The sequence below is a fragment of the Quercus suber genome, unplaced genomic scaffold, assembly GCF_002906115.3.
Source record: "Quercus suber isolate HL8 unplaced genomic scaffold, Cork oak 2.0 scaffold_93, whole genome shotgun sequence".
Lineage (NCBI taxonomy): Eukaryota > Viridiplantae > Streptophyta > Magnoliopsida > Fagales > Fagaceae > Quercus > Quercus suber.
Genome location: NW_027069558.1, coordinates 550,902 through 570,698, shown reverse-complemented (window position 1 = coordinate 570,698; position 19,797 = coordinate 550,902). Strand labels below are relative to the sequence as shown.

Here is a 19,797-nt window from a genome sequence, read left to right as displayed (position 1 = left end):
AGAAGAAATTCACAAAATATTTAAAGACTTATAGTTCATATCATTATATAGATAGATAACATGGAGGAATCATTGAGAGTTTGAACTTAGGACATTAATCCCAAATAAATTACATAGATGTGATCCTTTGTCTCGTTAGGCTACTAAATAAGTACTCATTTTGATTGCCGAATAAAGTAATAGATCTAGGGTAAAAATGTTTTGGTTGAATCTATCAAACTCAAGTGTATGCTGAGATAATAAACGGTCGCTATATTATGGTATGGCTGACCTAAATACATAGGGCGAATGGCAAGAAATGTCAGTTGGAATTAATTAGAATTAATCCCTTGACACCAACCAAGATGGATTATAGAAAGTCCATAAGGGGTGATTCTCCTATCGCTCAGACTCAGAGGGTAGTGTCAATGTGACCCATATATGTTGGCATCTAAACCCTTCTCTTAAATAACTCTACAAGTGGTAGGTTCTTTTAATGAAACACAGCACTTGTGTTTTGATGTGGATAATCTAGTTAGGAACCTTCACCTATACTTAAAATGTCTCCTTATTTTGGTGACCCTGGCTTATAAATGTTGTATTATTTATGAAAATGGTTCGGTTAACAAATGTCTTTAGGGTATTTGTTAGTAAATCATTTTAAGAATGTTTTAATATAAGTTTTATAAAAAATATAAAAATCTATAAATAAATAAAAAAATTAGTTAATTTTCTAAAAATGGTTCACTAAAGAAATGCTTTCAAGGAATTCATTAACTTTTGCCTTATGAAAAACACTAAATAGTTGTCATGAGAAACAAGCTGGTCCACTCTGGTTGTTGTGACAAAAAGCTTTGTCCATTAAAAATTTTGTTGGGGAAATTGGTTTGTTAGAGCTTTCATTAACCTTAATGGGCTCATAATCATGACATTGAGATATTGCTAACATGTACTCCTCCAACCTTATATATCATTGCTCTAAGTTTAAAATTTCAATTCACCACTTAGTATTTTTTAACTTTTACAGGCTGAACTTGTTAAACAAAACTCCATCTATCAATGATGATATTTTTAGAATCCAACAACATTTAGGACTAAAATGCATGAAATATAGGAAGATTTCAACCTGTTTTCTTTTAGTTGAAGTGACACTTAATTTGTAATATTATGTGCTTCATACGGTTCTAGTTAAATCTAATACTATGAATTGATGCCCTACTATATGCCTAGAAAACAGACCAAACGTGATATTCTACCACAACAATTTGTAAGATTGAATTTTTGTAAAACTATTTGTCCTTTGTAACATTAGTTTATAAAACAAGATTTCTTTTAGTTTGTACAAAGCTAAAGCAACTCTTATTTATACAGATTGTAAAACACTTTTTTTCTGCGAGATTATGATTAGTGGACCATAGATCCTGCCTCCGTATGCTGTTTACTTCAATGTAGCCTTTTTAGTTGAAATTTATACATCCAAAACGAGGAACATTTGTTTTAATTTATTTTTCTTATGACAAATAAAGAAACAAAAGTACAGATTTTCTCATGTGTTACAAAACTCAAGAAAAATAGGAGAATGTTAAATTGAGGTACAAAAACTCTTAACATCAATGTAATTGAAAAAGATTCTTGGAATTAGTTTGAATATACTTTCTATTTATAGTTAGACCAAAACTCAGTCATTAAATTACTTGGAATTATTATTATTATTTTATAGATATGATAGTATTTCAAATCTCTAATGTTTACTCTATAATGATTGTTATATATATATATATATATATCATAAAGTTAAGACATCAATTGATTTATAGTGTAAAAAGAGATTGAACTCTTTTTATTTTTTGGAAACAAACGCACACATAACGGGGAGGAAAATGAGTTCTAACATAAAGATACACTACTAACTTCATTACTAACTCTATTCAAATGTTATAATAACTTTTAAGGAAAAGTAAGATAATTTATACTACACATAACACAATTTCTTAAATCATATGAAATAGAATTGAATACTATATCTCTTATCTCTTACTGAACGTCAAAAAAATTTACTAAACCTACACCAATTTTCAATTAGTTGGGACAGAAATTGCCAAATTCAGTTGGTATGATGAAGCACCGCCAAAAAATGTGTGGGCCTGGTGAGTTGTCACGCCTTGATAACTGCCTTCAAGAATAATCTTGCTAGTACTCTTGATTTCTATCGTTTATTTAGGAAAAAAAATGATAAATAATAGTAATAATGAAAGAACAGCGTAATGAGTTTTAGCAACAAAAGCAGTACCACAGACAATTTGTTGGGTCCAAACTAATAATAGACATGATTATTTGGCTTCACGTGTCTTTCTTTAATTAATTTAGAGACAAACAAAAAAAAGTGATTTCCCAAGATTGCTTTATACTCCAATCCTTAGCTTATAACGACTTTACCTCTTCACAAGCATTTGATTCACTGTAACATGCTCTTGATGTAACGCATATTAGAATGATGTGATATTAAATTTTTTTTTTTTTTAACATTACCATAATTTAGAATTACAAAATATATTACATCGTTTTAATTTCATCATTTTCCTAAACAGTATTATATTTTTGTATTGAAATTATATTAATGTAAGATTACAATAACGTAATATTACAGCGTAATATAATATCACGGCGAACCAAACACCCCTAATAGCACTATTGAGAAATTTAATTTAGGCCCTCATACAAAAATTTTATTCAATAATAATTTAGGCCCATTTCTTTATATCCCGTTATTTCCTATCCCATTATAAGACATACTTGATTACTTCTAGTTAATTTTGGTGTGAGAAGTAGGCAGTGACAATTTAGAACATGTATTTACCACAAAAAGGAAAAAAAAAAGAAAAAAAAAAAGCAAAAATACTATTTTGATCCATACATTTCAATAGCAGTTAATTTAGTTTATATTATTTTGAACTTGCAATTAATATTTGTTAATAAGTTGACATTAGAGGCCAAATTAACAGTAAGCAAAAATAAATTTTTATTAAAAATCTCTATGTCATTTCAAAATTTTGTTTGACAAATTTAATCCATATGGGAAAGGATGTCTTTTTGTTTTATGTTTTTTGTTTTTTTTTTTTTCAAGAGCTATCAACACTTATTTTCAATAATTTTTTTTTTCGTAATCATTTTTACTTCAACCCTTCACCATTTACATCACTTTATTTTACAAAACTCATACGCTGTTTTAACAAGTTGTATAAAAAGTTGTGTCCTTAAACTCTTTTGATAAAAAAAGAAGTATTGTAAAGTGTTGTGTGTAGTCTAGTTCTATTATTCAACAATAAAATAAAATTACTAATTAAGCTAATTAGAATTCATGTAGTATCTCACATACATCAAAAATTGATTAGTGTCTTGGTCTGATAATAAAGAACCATCGTCATAGGCCAAAAAGGAATTCACGAAGTTTGATTATATAAATGAACAAAAAAAGAGAGAGATATAGATGGCATTAAAGTTAAAGCACTATATAAGAAATTATTGCTGTGGATGCACTCAAAACTCAAAGAGAAGGATTAGATTCTGAATTAGTCCTCACTCCTCAATCTCATTCTCATTCTCAAACCAGGATTACATTTAAAGACACGCACATACACACATTCTCAAAGAAAAGAAAGTACCTGACACCTAATTTTCAGCAATAATAATAGGAAAAAAAAAACACTGCCCAAGTCATAAAAACCAATAAATTTTTGTTCATGAACCTCAACTACTAGTTTAGAGAGAGCATACTATCAATTTCTGATGGCAACAATCAATTAAAATTAAAATAAATAAATAAATTAAAAAAAAAAATCTAAAAGAATCATGATGATCACATGAAAAAATTAAAGTTCTCGTACCATCATTTTTAATAATAAGAGGGGGGGCTCTGTTCTGTTCTGTTATGGAGGACAGCTTAGTGTGTGTTAGGTGGGTCCGAAAGCCCAAACCCACCAGCGTAGAGTAAAAGCGAAAGGAACCGACGTTGGTTTAACGGTCATATCGATAATCTTGCATGATGTTTACTAGCTAGCCTCTTCTTGTTGGCCCATTTCTTTCAAAACAGCTTATAATGACTCCTTTACCTCCACCTCCACTGATTGAGCTGACTTTATCTCAGTTCAACTCACAAGTTGCACCACTTCTTTTTGCGCCACAATTTTGTCACAAATCTAATATGATAGATTGTGAGTGATAGAGAAAAAATGATAAATTTTTGTATAAGTGACAGACAGTTAATAACAGTCTGTCATATAAAATAGTTGTGAAAAATAATGTAATAAAAGGCGTGGTCCTAGAATTACTTATTTCCTAAATCGTTGAGCTAAAGCAAATCTCAAACAAAAGTCAATTTACAAGGAAAACAACTTACTGATTAATCAACAATCATTAAGATTAGTGGCACATTTGTTTTTGGGCATGTTCCTCTGGTTGTGATGGTTATTTGGCACCAGCTGAACAAAGAAATTTTATCCACATTTCATAGGATTGTCAATTTCAACCTATTCCTCTTGTTATAGATGTTATTGGGATATATGGCCAAAAATGTAACCTCAAAGTCAAAATCAAAGATTTCTTTCCTCGTCTAAAAAGTTGCCAGCTGCATGGAGCTAGTTGTAACAATATAACATATCTAAGCAAAAATTAGGAGAGACATTCATTCTAGAGCAAAATGAAGAGGGTGGTAGTTCCTTTCTTTCACTTGTCCTTGAAGGTATGGTTAAAATTTCAGTACTAAGGCCCACCCCAATTTCATTGCTTGGGAAGCTTTAGAAGTAAGCTCACTCTTCAGCCTCACTTGATATTGGCAACTGAATTCAAAGCATGGACCCAAAAGGAAAAAAAGAGATAAAAACAATGAACTTTTTTTTTATGGGATTTTTTCGAAGGGACAAGGAACGTGAATCTCAATCATAGTTCCTAAAAGTAAAAGGGAAGTCAAGTCAATCTCAATGGTTGGGATTTTTCATTAAAAAAAATTCATACACCAACAAGCCCAAACTGAACTTGAATATTGCACTAAGAGAAATCCTGGCCTAACAATTAAGAAGGATTATAAATTATGGGCCATTTAACATGAACTGGGCTCCTCTTTTTTTTTTTTTTTTTTTTTTTTTTTTTTTTTTTTTCAATCACCCTTAAGGTCACGTAATTTTAATTCTACCTTTGTTCTATGCTAAAAATTTCTATATATAACAACTCTACCAAGTACACACCCAAATATTATTATGAGCTCCCAAGATGAATATTTTGTTTCTATCTTACCTAGTGGATCTTCAACCATGACTTTATGATTCACCCTATTCTATTCTAATGAGGTATGGAAGTAGTATTTTAAGGCAAAAACGCCTTTTTGGTCCCTTTACTTTGGAGCCATTTTCATTTGTTTTCATGTTTTTTAAAACTTTCAATTTCTTTAAGTTTATGAACCTATTGGTCATATTTGGTCCTTGCCATCTAAGTGACAAAACAAGATTACGTGGCACAATTAAACTTGGATATAGTTAATAAAATAATAATAAATTTAATTAACATTAAAAAATTTCACTCTTGCATCTAAAAGAATAAAAAAAAAAATCCAAAATAGAAAATAATTCCACAATTTTAAAGAAAGAAAAAATGAAAAAAAAAATTGTTGAAAAATTTAATCTACAATTTTTTCTCTCATTGTTGCAACTTCAACTCCCAAGTGCAAGATTGTCACGAAATAATAACTTCGAGAGTTTGAAGTCGAATCCACAAGGAAGGGAATTGATTAGCAATCTAATAGATAAAAATAAAAAAGTATTGTAGGGATAAAGGCTCAAAATGATATATCAGGCCTTGGGCCTTGGTCGAGGACGTTGGTTGGTCCGAGGAAGAGTAAACAGTAGTGAGGGTGTTAAGTTTAGAATCCTATGAGTAAGTTACGAACAGGAAAGCTTAGGGAAGGTGGTCTAAGGAGGAGTATCTCCTCAAATAAACAAAGCACAAATCAAATGTATGTCCTATCTTTCAAAGTGACCTTCTAGGAAATTCCACTGATAGGGACATGTATTATGAACGTACAAGAGGGATGGAAGCTCAGAAATATCTAAGGAAAAACTGCTGCCAAAAGACCCCTTAATAGTGTTGCATTGGCTACCCTAACTCACATAGAGTCAGAGAGGGTGTCCGATGGGAGAAGCACTCAAGTAATAGCTTAGATGATCAACAAATGGAGGGTGAAGATCAATCAAGGGGAGATATAAAATGTAAGGAACCCCTAAGGAAAGGTGGATCAGAGGAAAGAGAGAAAAACACTGTAAGAATCAAGAACAAAACTTGTTATCTAACTTGAGGATCAATACAAAAGAACCAATTTCCTCAAACTTTGCTGAGGACGATTTTCTTAAATTTAAACTTATCTATCTTCATTCCCTTGTCATTAAAACCTACTTTATTTGTTGACTAATTCACTAAAGCTTAGTTTTTTTGACCAATTCTCTATAAATTCATTATTTTGGACTTTTTAGGCCTAAGTCCATCCATCTTTTGGGCTAAGGAGTCAAATCTGGTCCCTACAATTGGCGCCGTCTATGGGAAATACTGGTGTTATAGTGAGTTTAACGTTCAACAATGGCAGGTTCGGGTCCAAACCAGGAAGAATCTATGGAGGAGTCTCAGCGTCAAGATCACTTTCGTAATCTTGAACAAAGAAGGGACCAGGAGGGGAGTGTGCATACTACCCATACTAGTAGGACCCATCCTTGAGGTGGTAGCCATCTCTTTAATGAGAAAAATACCAAAGCCATGTAGCAAGAGATTAATCACTTGAAGAGAAGCTTCCACCATGAACAGCGAGGGCGGCCCCCTTCCAATTCTAACTTCTCTTCCAATGGTAAAGAGGATGGTAGCTATAGGCGTAAGTCAAGGACTTCTCCTAGTGAGAGAAACATAAATTCATCTTCGAGAGGCTTAGGAAATGATGCTATGAGTAGAGCACTCAACCAAATTTCCAGATCACCTTTCACACGCAGGATTGAGGGAGGAAGACTTCTTTGATGGTTCTCTCAGCCCGCATTCACTATGTATAATGGTCGAACAGACCCTGTGGAACATGCTAGCCACTTCAATTAGAGCATGGTTGTGCACTACAAGAACGAGACCTTGATGTGCAAGGTATTCCCATCCAGCTTGAGACCTGTGGCGATGAGGTGGTTTGATAGTCTAAGGGCAGGTTCCATTGATTCCTTTAAGGAACTCATTCAGGCATTTGGATCCACCTTCATTACGTGCAGCAGGGTTCCTCAGTCTTTAGATTCCTTATTGTCTTTGTCCATGAGAGAAGGAAAGACCTTTAAAACATATTTGGACAGATACTGGGAGAAGTTCAACGAGATTGATTATGATTTTGACGACGTAGCCATCAACACTTTTAAGGTTGGTCTGCCTGTCGAGCATGGCTTAAGGAAGTCTTTGACTAGGAAACCTGTTACCAGTGTATGCTAGCTCAAGGATCGGATTGATAAGTATAAGAGGGTTGAGAAGGACCAATAACAAGGCAAGGGAAAGGGTAAGGTTATTCCTTAAGAGATGAGGGATTTCATGTTGGACTACTACAATAATAACAGACCCCAGAGGAATGTTTTTGGGCAATTTGGGCCTACAGCTTCTCAAGTGGTTAACACTGTATTTCGAGAACTAGTGCATCAAGTTTTAGAGAAGATAAAAAACGAACTGTACTTCAAATGGCTGAACAAGATGAGTGGAGACCCCTTGAGGTGCAATTAGAGCCTTCATCCAATACCACCAGGAGCGGGGGCATACCATTGAGGACTGCAGAATTCGATGGAACCATCTGGAGTAATTGGTTAGAGAGAAAAGGTTACAGCAGTTTCTGTACCGGCCCAATAGGCAGGGTGACCAATCAAGGTTGGGGGCTCAAGGGAATGCTTCTTCGAGACCCCCATTAGGCATAATCAATGTCATCTTTGCTGCACTTAGGAGAACTAGTTCTCATCCTTCCAGGGTGATGTCTGTAGTTGGGCTACCGGCCGAAAACTCTAATTCTGAGCCGAAGAGGGCTAGAGTGGAGATCTGACCGTCACTGAGTTTCTCAAAAGAAGGCAAGATTGGAACCATCTAGCCACATGATAATGCTTTAGTGGTCACCCTTAGAATAGGAGGATATGATGTAAAGAGGGTAATGGTAAACCAGGGTAGTTATGCAGAAATCATGTACCCTGACTTGTATAGAGGGTTAAACTTAAAGCCTGAAGATCTAACAGCCTATGATTCACCTTTAGTAAGTTTTGATAGAAAAGTTTACATTCCAAAGGGCCAGATTAGGTTGCTTGTGCAGGCAGGCTCAGAGGTGGTTGAAGTGGATTTCATTGTAGCTAGACCATGGCTTTATACCCTAGGGGCTGTTTCTTTAACTCTGCATCAGAAAGTGAAGTATCTGTCAAGGGACCGAATTGAGGAGCTATTAGGGAGTCAGTCCATGGCTAAGCAGTGCCTTCAATTTTGCATCAACCTACAGCTGAGTCCTCGGCCTCTGTTGAGGGAGGCTTATAGTAGTCAAAGTCTCTGGTGTTACCTGTAGATGGGCCAGCAGAGGAGGTGAAATGTGAAGATTTAGAGAAATTTGTTGGAGGTGATAACCCAAAGAAATTTTTTTAGGTTAGAGCTCAGTTACCACCTCAGGAGAAGGAAGAGCTAGTGGAGTTTCTCAAGAGGAACATTGATGTGTTCGTTTGGAATGCTTATGATGCTCTAAGAGTGGATCCGAGCTTCATCTGCTATCATTTAAACGTCAATCCATCTGTCATCTCCAGAAAGCAACCACCTCGGCGCTCATCTAAGGATCATTCTAACGCAGTTAAAGACGAGGTGATGAAGTTTAAGCATGTTGGGGCTATTAAAGAAGTGTTCTACCCTAAATGGTTGGCCAACACTGTGGTTGTGAAGAAGAAAAATGGAAAGTGGCGGGTATGTGTGGACTTTATAGATCTAAACAAAACATGCCCAAAAGACCCTTTTCTCATGCCTCGGATCGATCAGCTAGTGGATGCCACTATGGGTCATCCTTGGATAAGCTTTTTGGATGCTTTTCAAGACTACCACCAGATACCTTTGGTTTTGGATGATCAAGAGGGCAGCTTTTGTTACTCCTATTAGGAATTATCATTATAAAGTGGTGCCCTTTGGTTTGAAGAATGCAGGTGCTACCTACCAGAGGATGATGACCAAAATGTTTGAGCCACAATTAAGAAAAAACATTGAGATTTATAGAGATGATATGGTGGTAAAGAGCAAGGCAGATTCCGAGCATATTAATGACCTCGAGAATATTTTTGAGATCTTGAGAAGACATAAGCTACGACTTAATGCTTCCTGATAATTCTGGAAAACCAGTGGGTTGAAAATCTTCAGACTTCGACAATCTTGAGAATTGAATCATGTAAAACCAAACTCAATCAGAGTAAAGACCGGTGGAGGCCGGCCTATGACCCTCCGATGATGAAGTTAGAAGGCTGGGATAGAGAGGAAAAATATCTAAGTGTTTATTCCCTTCTCAAAATGAAAAAGGTCTGAATCCCCTTACCTCTACGCAGAATCGTGTTTATATAGTGTATGGAACGGTTATTTGCTCTGATAACCGTTCCTATTGTCGAGGAGTTCACCAAAATCGGAGGTAACTTCCATAACTTCCGTGGAAGTTACTTCATCCGAACCGGTGCCTTATTACGAGCAATGGAGGTTTTGGTTTATTGGTTAAGTCATGAATGCTTGGCTCATTCATCCCTAAGTAGGGGTGGACGTGCCTTAGCATATGACCATGCTTGCCTCGTCCATCCTTTGGCACGGACGAGACCTTGTTCGTCCGTCTCAAGGGACGGACGAGGCAACTTGGTTGTGCCCATCTTTCTTCTTTTCTTTGTAGACGAGCCATATGGACAATTTTTTAAGGTGGTATTTTATAGCATCATCAGTTGCCCCCTTGTTCATTGGGTCGTCCTAAGACAAATAAGATGTGTGTTAGTAGCAGCTTGGTGTGCTACATGTCAAGAATTTGTTGGTGGAAAAATCTCGTCAATTGATCTACCCGAGGAGCGTGCCACGTGTCTCTTAATGATTGGGTTACGTCGCTTCAGATGCCTGAGCTTGCTCCTTATAAATAGTGGAATACCTCTGGTACCCTCTTCATTTCTGAAATTCCTTTCCTTGTCCTTCCTCGTCTTAGATATTCGTCTAGAAGCTTCTCGCATCTATAGCCTTCCTCCATCCTAAATCCAGGTATTTCTCTTTTTCTCGTCCTTAGTTTTCCTGTTAAGATGGTAGACATTGTACTTTCCTCGTCTAGTGATAGTATAGATAAGGCTATAGACGAATATAATGACGAGAGTAGTTACGATAGTTCCAGTAGCAATAGTGACAGTAGTGGGGGGAACACCACGGACGAGGAGTACGTCTCTGGCGTCCCTGGGCTTCCTATGGAAGTTTTACAGGAACAGCTTAGGAAGGCCTCTGGGTCTCAAGCTGGTACTTCGTCCACTGCCCCTCGTCCTAGTCCCTTAGATGAAGAGGAAGTGACTGTGTATAGTTGTGCAATAGATATCCCTTCCAAGACGGATGAGCAGAGACTGAAAAACCTTAGGGAGTGGTACCAAATCCCAGACGAGTTTAACCCTAGGTTACCCGTCCGAGGAGAATGGTGTTGCAACCCTCACTTCGGGATTGGCGTCTATGAGGCTTACCTCTTGGGGGGTTTAAGATTTCCTTTGAACGCCTTTACTAGGGAGTTGTTAATTAGGTTAGGTTTAAGAATATGTCAATTCAACCCAAATGCATGGAGACTAATCGTCTCAATGCAAGTTTTGTGGGGTGAAGTATTTGGAAGGGACCGTCCTCTTACTGTGAATGAGTTCCTTTACTGCTACAAACCTTCAGAGATACACCAATCCCCTAGCTTCCACCAATTTACAGCCAGGGGTAAAGATTGTAGGTTGATCAAGTCCTTGGCCTCGTCTGACAGAAAATGGAAGACGGAATTTTTCTTCGTCTCCAGCTTTTGGGCTGGAAACCCTGTAGACGTTGGCCGGGACTCGTTTGGCCGTTATACTGGAGACCTAGGAAACCTTCGTCCTGAAGGTAAGTTGTTCCCCTTTTTCTTTTCATTTTTGTCTTTATATTTATTTGTTTATTTATTTTTAGTATCAATGGCCAACTAACAGGAGTATGTTTTATTTCAGCTGTTGAACGTCTGTCCTTAAGTAAGTTTTTCCGTGACCGCGTCCACAGAGCTCATCTTCACGTGGATAGGGACTTTCACTCTTTGGTCTCACTTAGACGCCTTGCCAAGTGGGGTTTGGGTCCTAATCCATCCGACGAAGCTATTGCCCACGAGGTCACAGTAAGGAGAAGTAAGTTTCAAGTCTTTATCGTCCTTGTACTTTGTTTGTTTTGTTTTATTTCTAAAGGTGTTTTTATCTCTGTTTTTTTTTACAAAGGAATGGCAACAATGCAGGGAAACAAGGGAAAAGATGTGGCTACTGAGGGGAATCGTCCTGAGGGCGATGTTCAAGCTCGTCCTACGACTGGGGAGAAGAGGAAAACTTTGTCAAGGAACTTGGACTTGGGAAATCTCCCCAGTCGTCGAGGCAAAAAAGCCAAGCCCAGCTCGACTCAAGTGATCAAACCTCCCTCGTCTCAATAGCCAGTGCAGGTAGTTGATGTGGACTCGTCCACTCCAATCGAGACCACTCCGTCCCAGGCCACTCCGTCCAGGACTGTGTCAACCCCGTCTCAGCCTTCCAGAACGGCCCCCTCCAATATCATTGAGAATGAGGACTTGGCCTGGGAACGCTTTAAGAAGGCTGTGACGGACGAGGACATAAATGCTTGCTATGATATGTCCCTTAAAGATTTTGAACATTCCTGGTGTTCATGATCTATTTAAGGTAATACTTTTATCTCGTCTTGAGCAATGATTTATTTTCCTTCCTCGTCTCTTTTTTTTTTTTTTTTTTTTTTTAAATTTGTTTTTTTTTACAGGGCATGTCAAAGTTTATAGCTGCGTCTAGGCAAGCAACGGGGTTGGACAAGACGAGGATCCTGCTAGAGACGAGGGTCCAGGAGCTGAAGGCTGAAGCGAGGCAATGAGCTGAAGTGGCTGCCAAGACCACAGACGAGGTTAAGGAGTTGCAGACATTGGTTGAGGAGCTGCGAACCAGTGCTGCAGAGAAGGATGCTCGTCTTGAGGCCCTGCAGAAGAAGAATGATGAATATGGTGCCCTTCTTTCCAACGCGAAGGAAGATGCAGTGGCTGAGTTTAAATCGTCCAAACAGTACACTGAAATCTTGGACACTAATTACGCAGCAGGGTTTGAGGATTTTAGAAGTGAAGCTGTAGAAAGGTTCCCTGACATTGACTTCAGTTCTATTCTCCTTAACCTGGCTCTGATGACATCAATGTTGAAGACGACGCTACAACCTTGCCCCCTCAGGACGCCCCCAATGCTTCTCCCTCCGCTTGAAAGAGATTTTTTTTATTTGGTCCACTTTGTGACCTTTATGTAATTTTAATACATTTGCCTCGTCCGTGGTTTTAGGACGAGGTTTTAAACAATTATCCAAGTTTATTTTGCAAGGATTTTTTTTTAACGTTAGATATACACTCTTGACTCAACATTATTCTCGTGGCATATGTATGGACGAGTTTTATTTATTTTGCTTGCTTGACTTCGTCCATCTTTTATATATATTTGTCTACCATTTTCATTAGAATTTCAAATGTAGTTCATCCATGTGAAATGGTAACAACCAACATTACTGGTCTAAGGACCTGTTAAAAAATGATAAGAACCAGCCTGCCTTGTTCATGGACTTGGCTAATTTTTATACTTAAGTTTTAAGACTTTCATTGCACTCGTCCATAGCCTGGATTGTTTTAACAAAAAGCCTAACTTTTATACTTTGAAGTTTTAAGGCTTTCATTGTACTCGTCCATAGCCTGGATTGTTTTAACAAAAAGCCTAACTTTTATACTTTGAAGTTTTAAGGCTTTCATTGTACTCGTCCATAGCCTGGATTGTTTTAACAAAAAGCCTAACTTTTATACTTTGAAGTTTTAAGGCTTTCATTGTACTCGTCCATAGCCTGGATTGTTTTAACAAAAGCCTTAATAGGATTAAAATATAGCCAGACGCTTCTCTCGTTCATGGCTTAATATGCACTCGTCTATGCATTTTTGCCCACGTATTACACGTATTGTGCTTTACCTCGTCCGTGGTATGGACGAGTATGCTTGGGATTTAAGGCTTTGCTTCATCCTCTGATTTGGATGAGAGTGCCTTGATGCTTTTCCCTTAGGAAAGCTTGTCATTGTATCCCTGCATTCAGAGAATTGTTTCCATTTTTTTTTTTTTAAAAACTTTTTAAGGGTAAAGTTCAAACAAATGTAGTATGGGAATCAGTGAATTACACAACATTATGTACATTCCACAAATACCATTCATATCACAAGCATTGTTCAAAGACGAGGCAGGCACCTTAGAGGCCAATGCCTTTATTTAAACATAAACTATATAACGTCGTCCATAAATTTAACATAATAAAGCCACACCAAATAACATAATAACAAAGTTTTAGTTGCTGAGCTCGTCTAGGCTGTCATTCTACTGGTAATACTTCCTCAAGTGTTCCACATTCCAAGGATGTTCCAACTTCCTCCCATCAAGGGCTTCTAAGTAATAGGAACCTTGCCTTTTGCAGTTGACGACTCTGTAGGGGCCTTCCCAATTTGGTCCCAACTTCCCATGAGTTGGGTTCTTTGTTGCTAAGGAAACCCTTTTTAGGATGAGGTCCCCTATGTTGAATCGCCTTGGCTTCACCATTGCATCATACCGCCTAGCCATAAGATTTTTATACCTTGCCATCCTTTGCTCAGCGTCTGTCCTTACCTCGTCTATCAAGTCGAGGTTCAGACGTAGTTGTTCCTCATTAGCTTCGTCCTGGTAGGTCGTCACCCTATGATTGGCCACGTGCACTTTCGCGGGTATAACTGCTTCAGTTCCATATGCTAGCTTAAAAGGAGTCTCTCTCGTAGGAGTTCTCACTGTCATTCTATATGCCCACAGAACGCCTGGAAGCTCATCTGGCCATACTCCCTTAGCCCCTTCAAGCCGAGTCTTGATTATTTTCAGTAAGGATCGGTTTGCAACTTCTGCTTGGCCATTAGCTTGCGGGTGGGCTGGTGAGGAGTAGTGATTTTGAATTCCAAAGTGTACGCAAAAGTCTCTGAAAATCGCATTGTCAAATTGCCGTCCGTTGTCCGATACTAGCACCCTAGGTACTCCAAATCTGCACACAATATTTTTCCACACGAAGTTCTTGACATTCTGCTGTGTGATGTTGGCCAAAGGTTCTGTTTCTACCCACTTGGTAAAATAATCAATACCAACCACAAGGAATTTCATTTGCCTTATACCCAGTGGAAATGGACCTAGGATGTCCAGTCCCCATTGCGCAAAAGGCCACGGGGCCGTCATTGGAGTCAAATACTCTGATGGTTGCCTGGGGACATTGCTAAACCTTTGGCATTGATCGCAGACCTTGACGTATGCTTTAGCGTCAGCTTGCATATTTGGCCAATAATATCCTGCACGGACGACTTTATGGACGAGCGATCTGGCGCCTGAATGATTGCCACATGCTCCCTCATGAATTTCTCTCAATATGTAGTTTGCTTCATCTGGGGCCAAACATCTGAGATAAGGCTGGGAAAAACCTCTTCGGTAGAGAATCTCGTCCATAAGAACATACCTGGCTGGCCTTGCTCTCAGCTTTCTAGCTTCGTCTTTTTCCTCCGGGAGTCGTCCGTCTTTCAAGTACGACACAATTGGAATCATCCAATTCACTCCATTTTCCACCTGTTGTACTTCTGGGATGTCTATACTCGGCATATATTGGATTTCATCAAACTTATCTACAGCTTCGCTTAACGAGGCTTCTTTTGCAAGCATCAGCTTCCATGTTCTCCTCCCTTGGGATTTGAACGAAGTTAATTTCTTCAAACTTTTTAACAAGTCGCATCACTCTGTTTAGATACTTCCTCATCCGCTCTTCCTTGGCTTCAAACTCGCCATTCACTTGGCCTACGATTAGTTGAGAATCTCCCAAGACGAGGAGTGACTCTGCTTCAACGGACTTGGCCAATTCCATCCCTCTGAGAAGAGCTTCATATTCGACTTCATTATTAGTTGTCTGGTACTGCAAACGAACCTTGTGTTTTAATTTGTCTCCCTCTGGAGATTGTAACACCACACCTACTCCTCCCGCGTACTGTGTAGACGAACCATCCACATAAACCACCCACTTAATGCTTTCCTTCTCACCCACCTCGTCACAATTCAAAGTAAACTCTGCAATGAAATCTGCCAGAGCTCGGGCTTTTATGGCATGCCTCGATTGGTACTTTATGTCAAATTCACTGAGCTCGACGGCCCATTGGATCAAACGTCCTGCAGCCTCTAGTTTGTTCATTGCCTTCTTGAGTGGGTGATCTGTCATGACATTAATGATATGAGCCTGAAAGTAATGCCTTAGCTTTCTGGAGGCTGTTATCAATGCAAAAGCCAATTTCTCCATCAACGGATATCGTCCTTCTACTCCCCTCAGTGCTCTGCTGGTATAGTACACAGGCCTTTGTACCTTGTCTTCCTCCCTTACTAATGCTGAACTCACAGCATATGGGGTAACTGCCAGATATAAATACAACTCTTCCCCTTGCACGGACGGGCTTAACAAAGGGGCCTTGGTGAGGTATGTCTTCAAATCTTCAAATGCTTTCTAACACTCATCACTCCATTCAAATGCTTTTTTAAAAACCTTAAAAAATGGCAGGCACTTGTCAGTAGCTTTGGAAACAAACCTGTTAAGGGCGGCAACTCGTCCGGTAAGTGATTGGACTTCTTTAACACTGCTCGGAGGCTTCATATTCAATATTGCTTGGATTTTATCCGGGTTTGCCTCGATTCCTCTGTGGGAGACCATAAACCCCAGGAATTTTCCTGATGATACTCCAAAAGCACATTTGCTAGGGTTTAACTTCATATGATAATGCCTCAATGTATTGAATGTTTCCTGTAAGTCGTCCAGATGCCTGTCTTCGTCCTGAGTTTTTACTAACATGTCGTCTATATAGACTTCCATATTCCGCTCGATTTGTGGACGAAACATGTGATTGACCAACCGTTGGTATGTTGCCCCAGCATTTTTCAAACCGAAAGGCATCACTTCGTAACAAAATAATCCCTGGCTGGTGACAAATGACGTCTTCTCTTGGTCTACTTCGTCCATCCGAATCTGATTGTACCCAGAGAAAGCGTCCAAGAAACTGAGTAATTTGTGGCCCGCAGTGGAATCTACCAGCTGATCAATGCGTGGTAACAGGTAACTATCCTTTGGGCAAGCCTTGTTTAGGTCAGTGAAATCAACGCACATTCTCCACTTGCCATTCGCCTTTTTGACCATAACTACATTGGCCAACCACTCAGGATAGTATACCTCTCGAATGAACTTTGCCATAATCAGCTTCTGAACTTCCTCCTTGACAGCATTGTCTCTCTCTGGGGCAAACACCCTTTTCTTTTGTCGCACTGGCTTGGAGGAAGGGCATACACTCAGACGGTGGGTAATAACACTGGGGTTTACGCCCGGCATATCTTCGTGACTCCATGCAAACACATCCTTATTTCTTTTCAAAAAACAAATGAGATCTTTCTTGATCTTTGCTTCCAAATCTGCTCCAACCCTGGTACACCTCTCAGGGTTATCATCGTCTAAAGGAATATCTTCCAACGCTTCAATGGGTTCTGCCACCACTTTACTTTCTTCGATATTCATTGCTTGAACTTGCTCGTCCGCAGCCAACATGGCCAGATAACACTCTCTTGCTGCTAATTGGTCTCCCTGTACTTGGCCTACCCCGTGTTCCGTTGGGAACTTGACTGACAAATGGTAAGTAGATATAACTGCCTTCCACCTGTTTAAGGTTGGCCTCCCAATTATTGCATTGTAAGAAGACGAATAATCAACTACGAGGAAATTCACTTCCTTGGTTACTTGCTGCGGATATGCCCCCACCGTCACTGGTAATGAAATACTACCCATAGGTTGCACCTTCATTCCACCAAAACCAACTAGGGGGAGCCTGTTGGACGGAGCAAGTCTCGTCCTAACCTCATCTGCTGAAAGGCTGGAAAGTACAAGATATCAGCAAAACTTCCATTATCTATCAACACCCTTCTAGTTTTGTAGTCCGCAATAAGGAGAGTGATGACAATAGCATCGTTATGAGGGTGATGGACTTTCTCTGCATCCTCATTCGTGAAGGTGATCGCCTGCTCGTCCGTAGTCCCTGCACTCGGTGATCGTCCAGAGAGCTGAACGCTCTACACTGCTTTCAAGTATGCTCTCTTTGACTTAGACGATTGTCCTGCAGAACTTCCCCCCATAATGATTCTTATTTCTCCAAGCGGTGGCCGTGACGGTTCTTCTACCTTGGCCTTCAATTTCTCGTCTCTGTGATCTCGTCTAAGAAAATTTTTCAACTTCCCTTGTCTGATGAAGTTCTCAATCTGCTGCTTCAGATCGAAGCACTCGTCCGTGTCGTGCCCGTGATCTTTATGGAAGCGATAATACTTATTTCTATTGCGCTTATTGGGATCTCCCTTCATCTTCTCTGGCCACTTTAAGGAAGGCTCGTCTTTAATTTGCATGAGGACTTGCTCGAGTGGCGCGCTCAAAGGAGTGTACTGTTGGTTCCTTGCTGACGGACCTGCCCTCTTTTCTCGATCTTTCTTATCCTCCGTTCGTCCCTTCTTTGGACGAGGACCCTGTTCGGAATGACGAGCAGGATTTGTTTCCATTCTCTCAGCCCTCTTCCTCTTCTTAGCTATAATAGCATCTTCTGCGTTCATGAAGTTTTGGACTAAATGGACGAGTTCAGCCATGGACTGAGGTTCCTTCTCATAAAGTTTATGTATAAACAAATCTGAATTGACTCCATTATGAAAGGCTGCTAACAGTAGCTTATCATCTACCTTGTCCGCGGTCAGGGCTTCCCTATTGAAGCGTGTGATGAAGGAACGCAAGCTTTCATTCTCCCCCTGTTCTATCATTAACAAACTGGAAGTAGATCGTCTGTGACGCTGACCCCCTATGAAGTTATTAACAAATAACTTGCTTAATTCTCCAAAAGAACTTACTGAATTCGGGGGTAATTTGCTGAACCATACTCTAGCCGGACCCTTGAGAGTGGTAGGAAAGGCTCTGCACATTATTTCATCTGAAACTCCTTGAAGATGCATAGTGGTCTTGAAGGTGGCAATGTGATCAAAAGGATCCCGATTCCCATCGTATGAATCTAAAGAAGGCATTTTAAATTTCGGTGGTAGGGGGTGGCCATTGATGGAGGTCGTAAAGGGAGAGTCAGTTCTATGAACCAAATCTTCTACTGGGTTTGCCCTCTTCATATTCTCCTTCATTTTGTCCATGGTCTTCTTCATCTGATCCATCTCTTTCTTCAAGTCAGATGCCCTTCGCGAAGTGGTATCCCTTGATGGACTCCCACGCTGAAAGTTCTCTCTGCCCTCTTGATCCTGAGTTTGCCCTTCTTCTTCCTGCTCTTGATGCGTCTGCCTTCTTAAGTTAACTTCTCTCTGTAAGTCCTGATTCTGGCGAGTTAACTCCGCCATCGCAGTCGCCATAGAATGCATATGTTGGACAGACGGGGCTTGCATATTCGGTGCAGATTGTCGATCGCGATGAGGATTACTCGATGCGTCCCTACTCTGTTGAGGGCCCGGGCTAGTTACCCTTGATCTAGTCCGAACCATTTCGAACCTTTTCTCGTGAGAAAGAAATCGCAGAACTAAACAAGTTCAAGAGCGATAAATACGTTTTCCCACAGACGGCGCCAACTGATAATTCTGGAAAACCAGTGGGTTGAAAATCTTCAGACTTCGACAATCTTGAGAATTGAATCCTGTAAAACCAAACTCAATCAGAGTAAAGACCGGTGGAGGCCGGCCTATGACCCTCCGATGATGAAGTTAGAAGGCTGGGATAGAGAGGAAAAATATCTAAGTGTTTATTCCCTTCTCAAAATGAAAAAGGTCCGAATCCCCTTACCTCTACGCAGAATTGTGTTTATATAATGTATGAAATGGTTATTTGCTCTGATAACCGTTCCTATTGTCGAGGAGTTCACCAAAATCGGAGGTAACTTCCATAACTTCCGTAGAAGTTACTTCATCCGAACCGATGCCTCATTACGAGCAATGGAGGTTTTGGTTTATTGGTTAAGTCATGAATGCTTGGCTCATTCATCCCTAAGTAGGGGTGGACGTGCTTTAGCATATGACCATGCTTGCCTCGTCCGTCCTTTGGGACGGACGAGACCTTGTTCGTCCGTCTCAAGAGACGGACGAGGCAACTTGGTTGTGCCCATCTTTCTTCTTTTCTTTGTAGACGAGCCATATGGACAATTTTTTAAGGTGGTATTTTATAGCATCATCACTTCCAAGTGTTCTTTTGATGTCGGATTAGGAAAATTCTTAGGGTACATGGTTACACACTACAGAATTGAAGTCAACCTTGACTAGATTAAGGCAATCAATAATTTACAGCCACCTCGGAATCCCAAAGAGGTCTAGAAGCTAACACGGATGACCGTTGCTCTAAATCAATTCATCTCTCGGTCAACAAACAGGTGTAGGCATTTCTTTTAGTTATTGAACAAGTGGAAGGGATTTGAATAGACCGCGA

The 19,797-nt window shown here is 39.5% G+C and overlaps 1 protein-coding gene across 1 annotated transcript; it reads right to left on the bottom strand.

Moving 5' to 3' along the window:
• Positions 1-17,420: 17,420 nt before the first annotated feature.
• On the bottom strand, positions 17,421-18,725 carry LOC136067963 (uncharacterized). The gene has a single exon (XM_065774473.1). The coding sequence runs from the start codon at positions 18,723-18,725 to the stop codon at positions 17,421-17,423; it is 1,305 nt and encodes a 434-aa protein (XP_065630545.1).
• Positions 18,726-19,797: the final 1,072 nt, after the last annotated feature.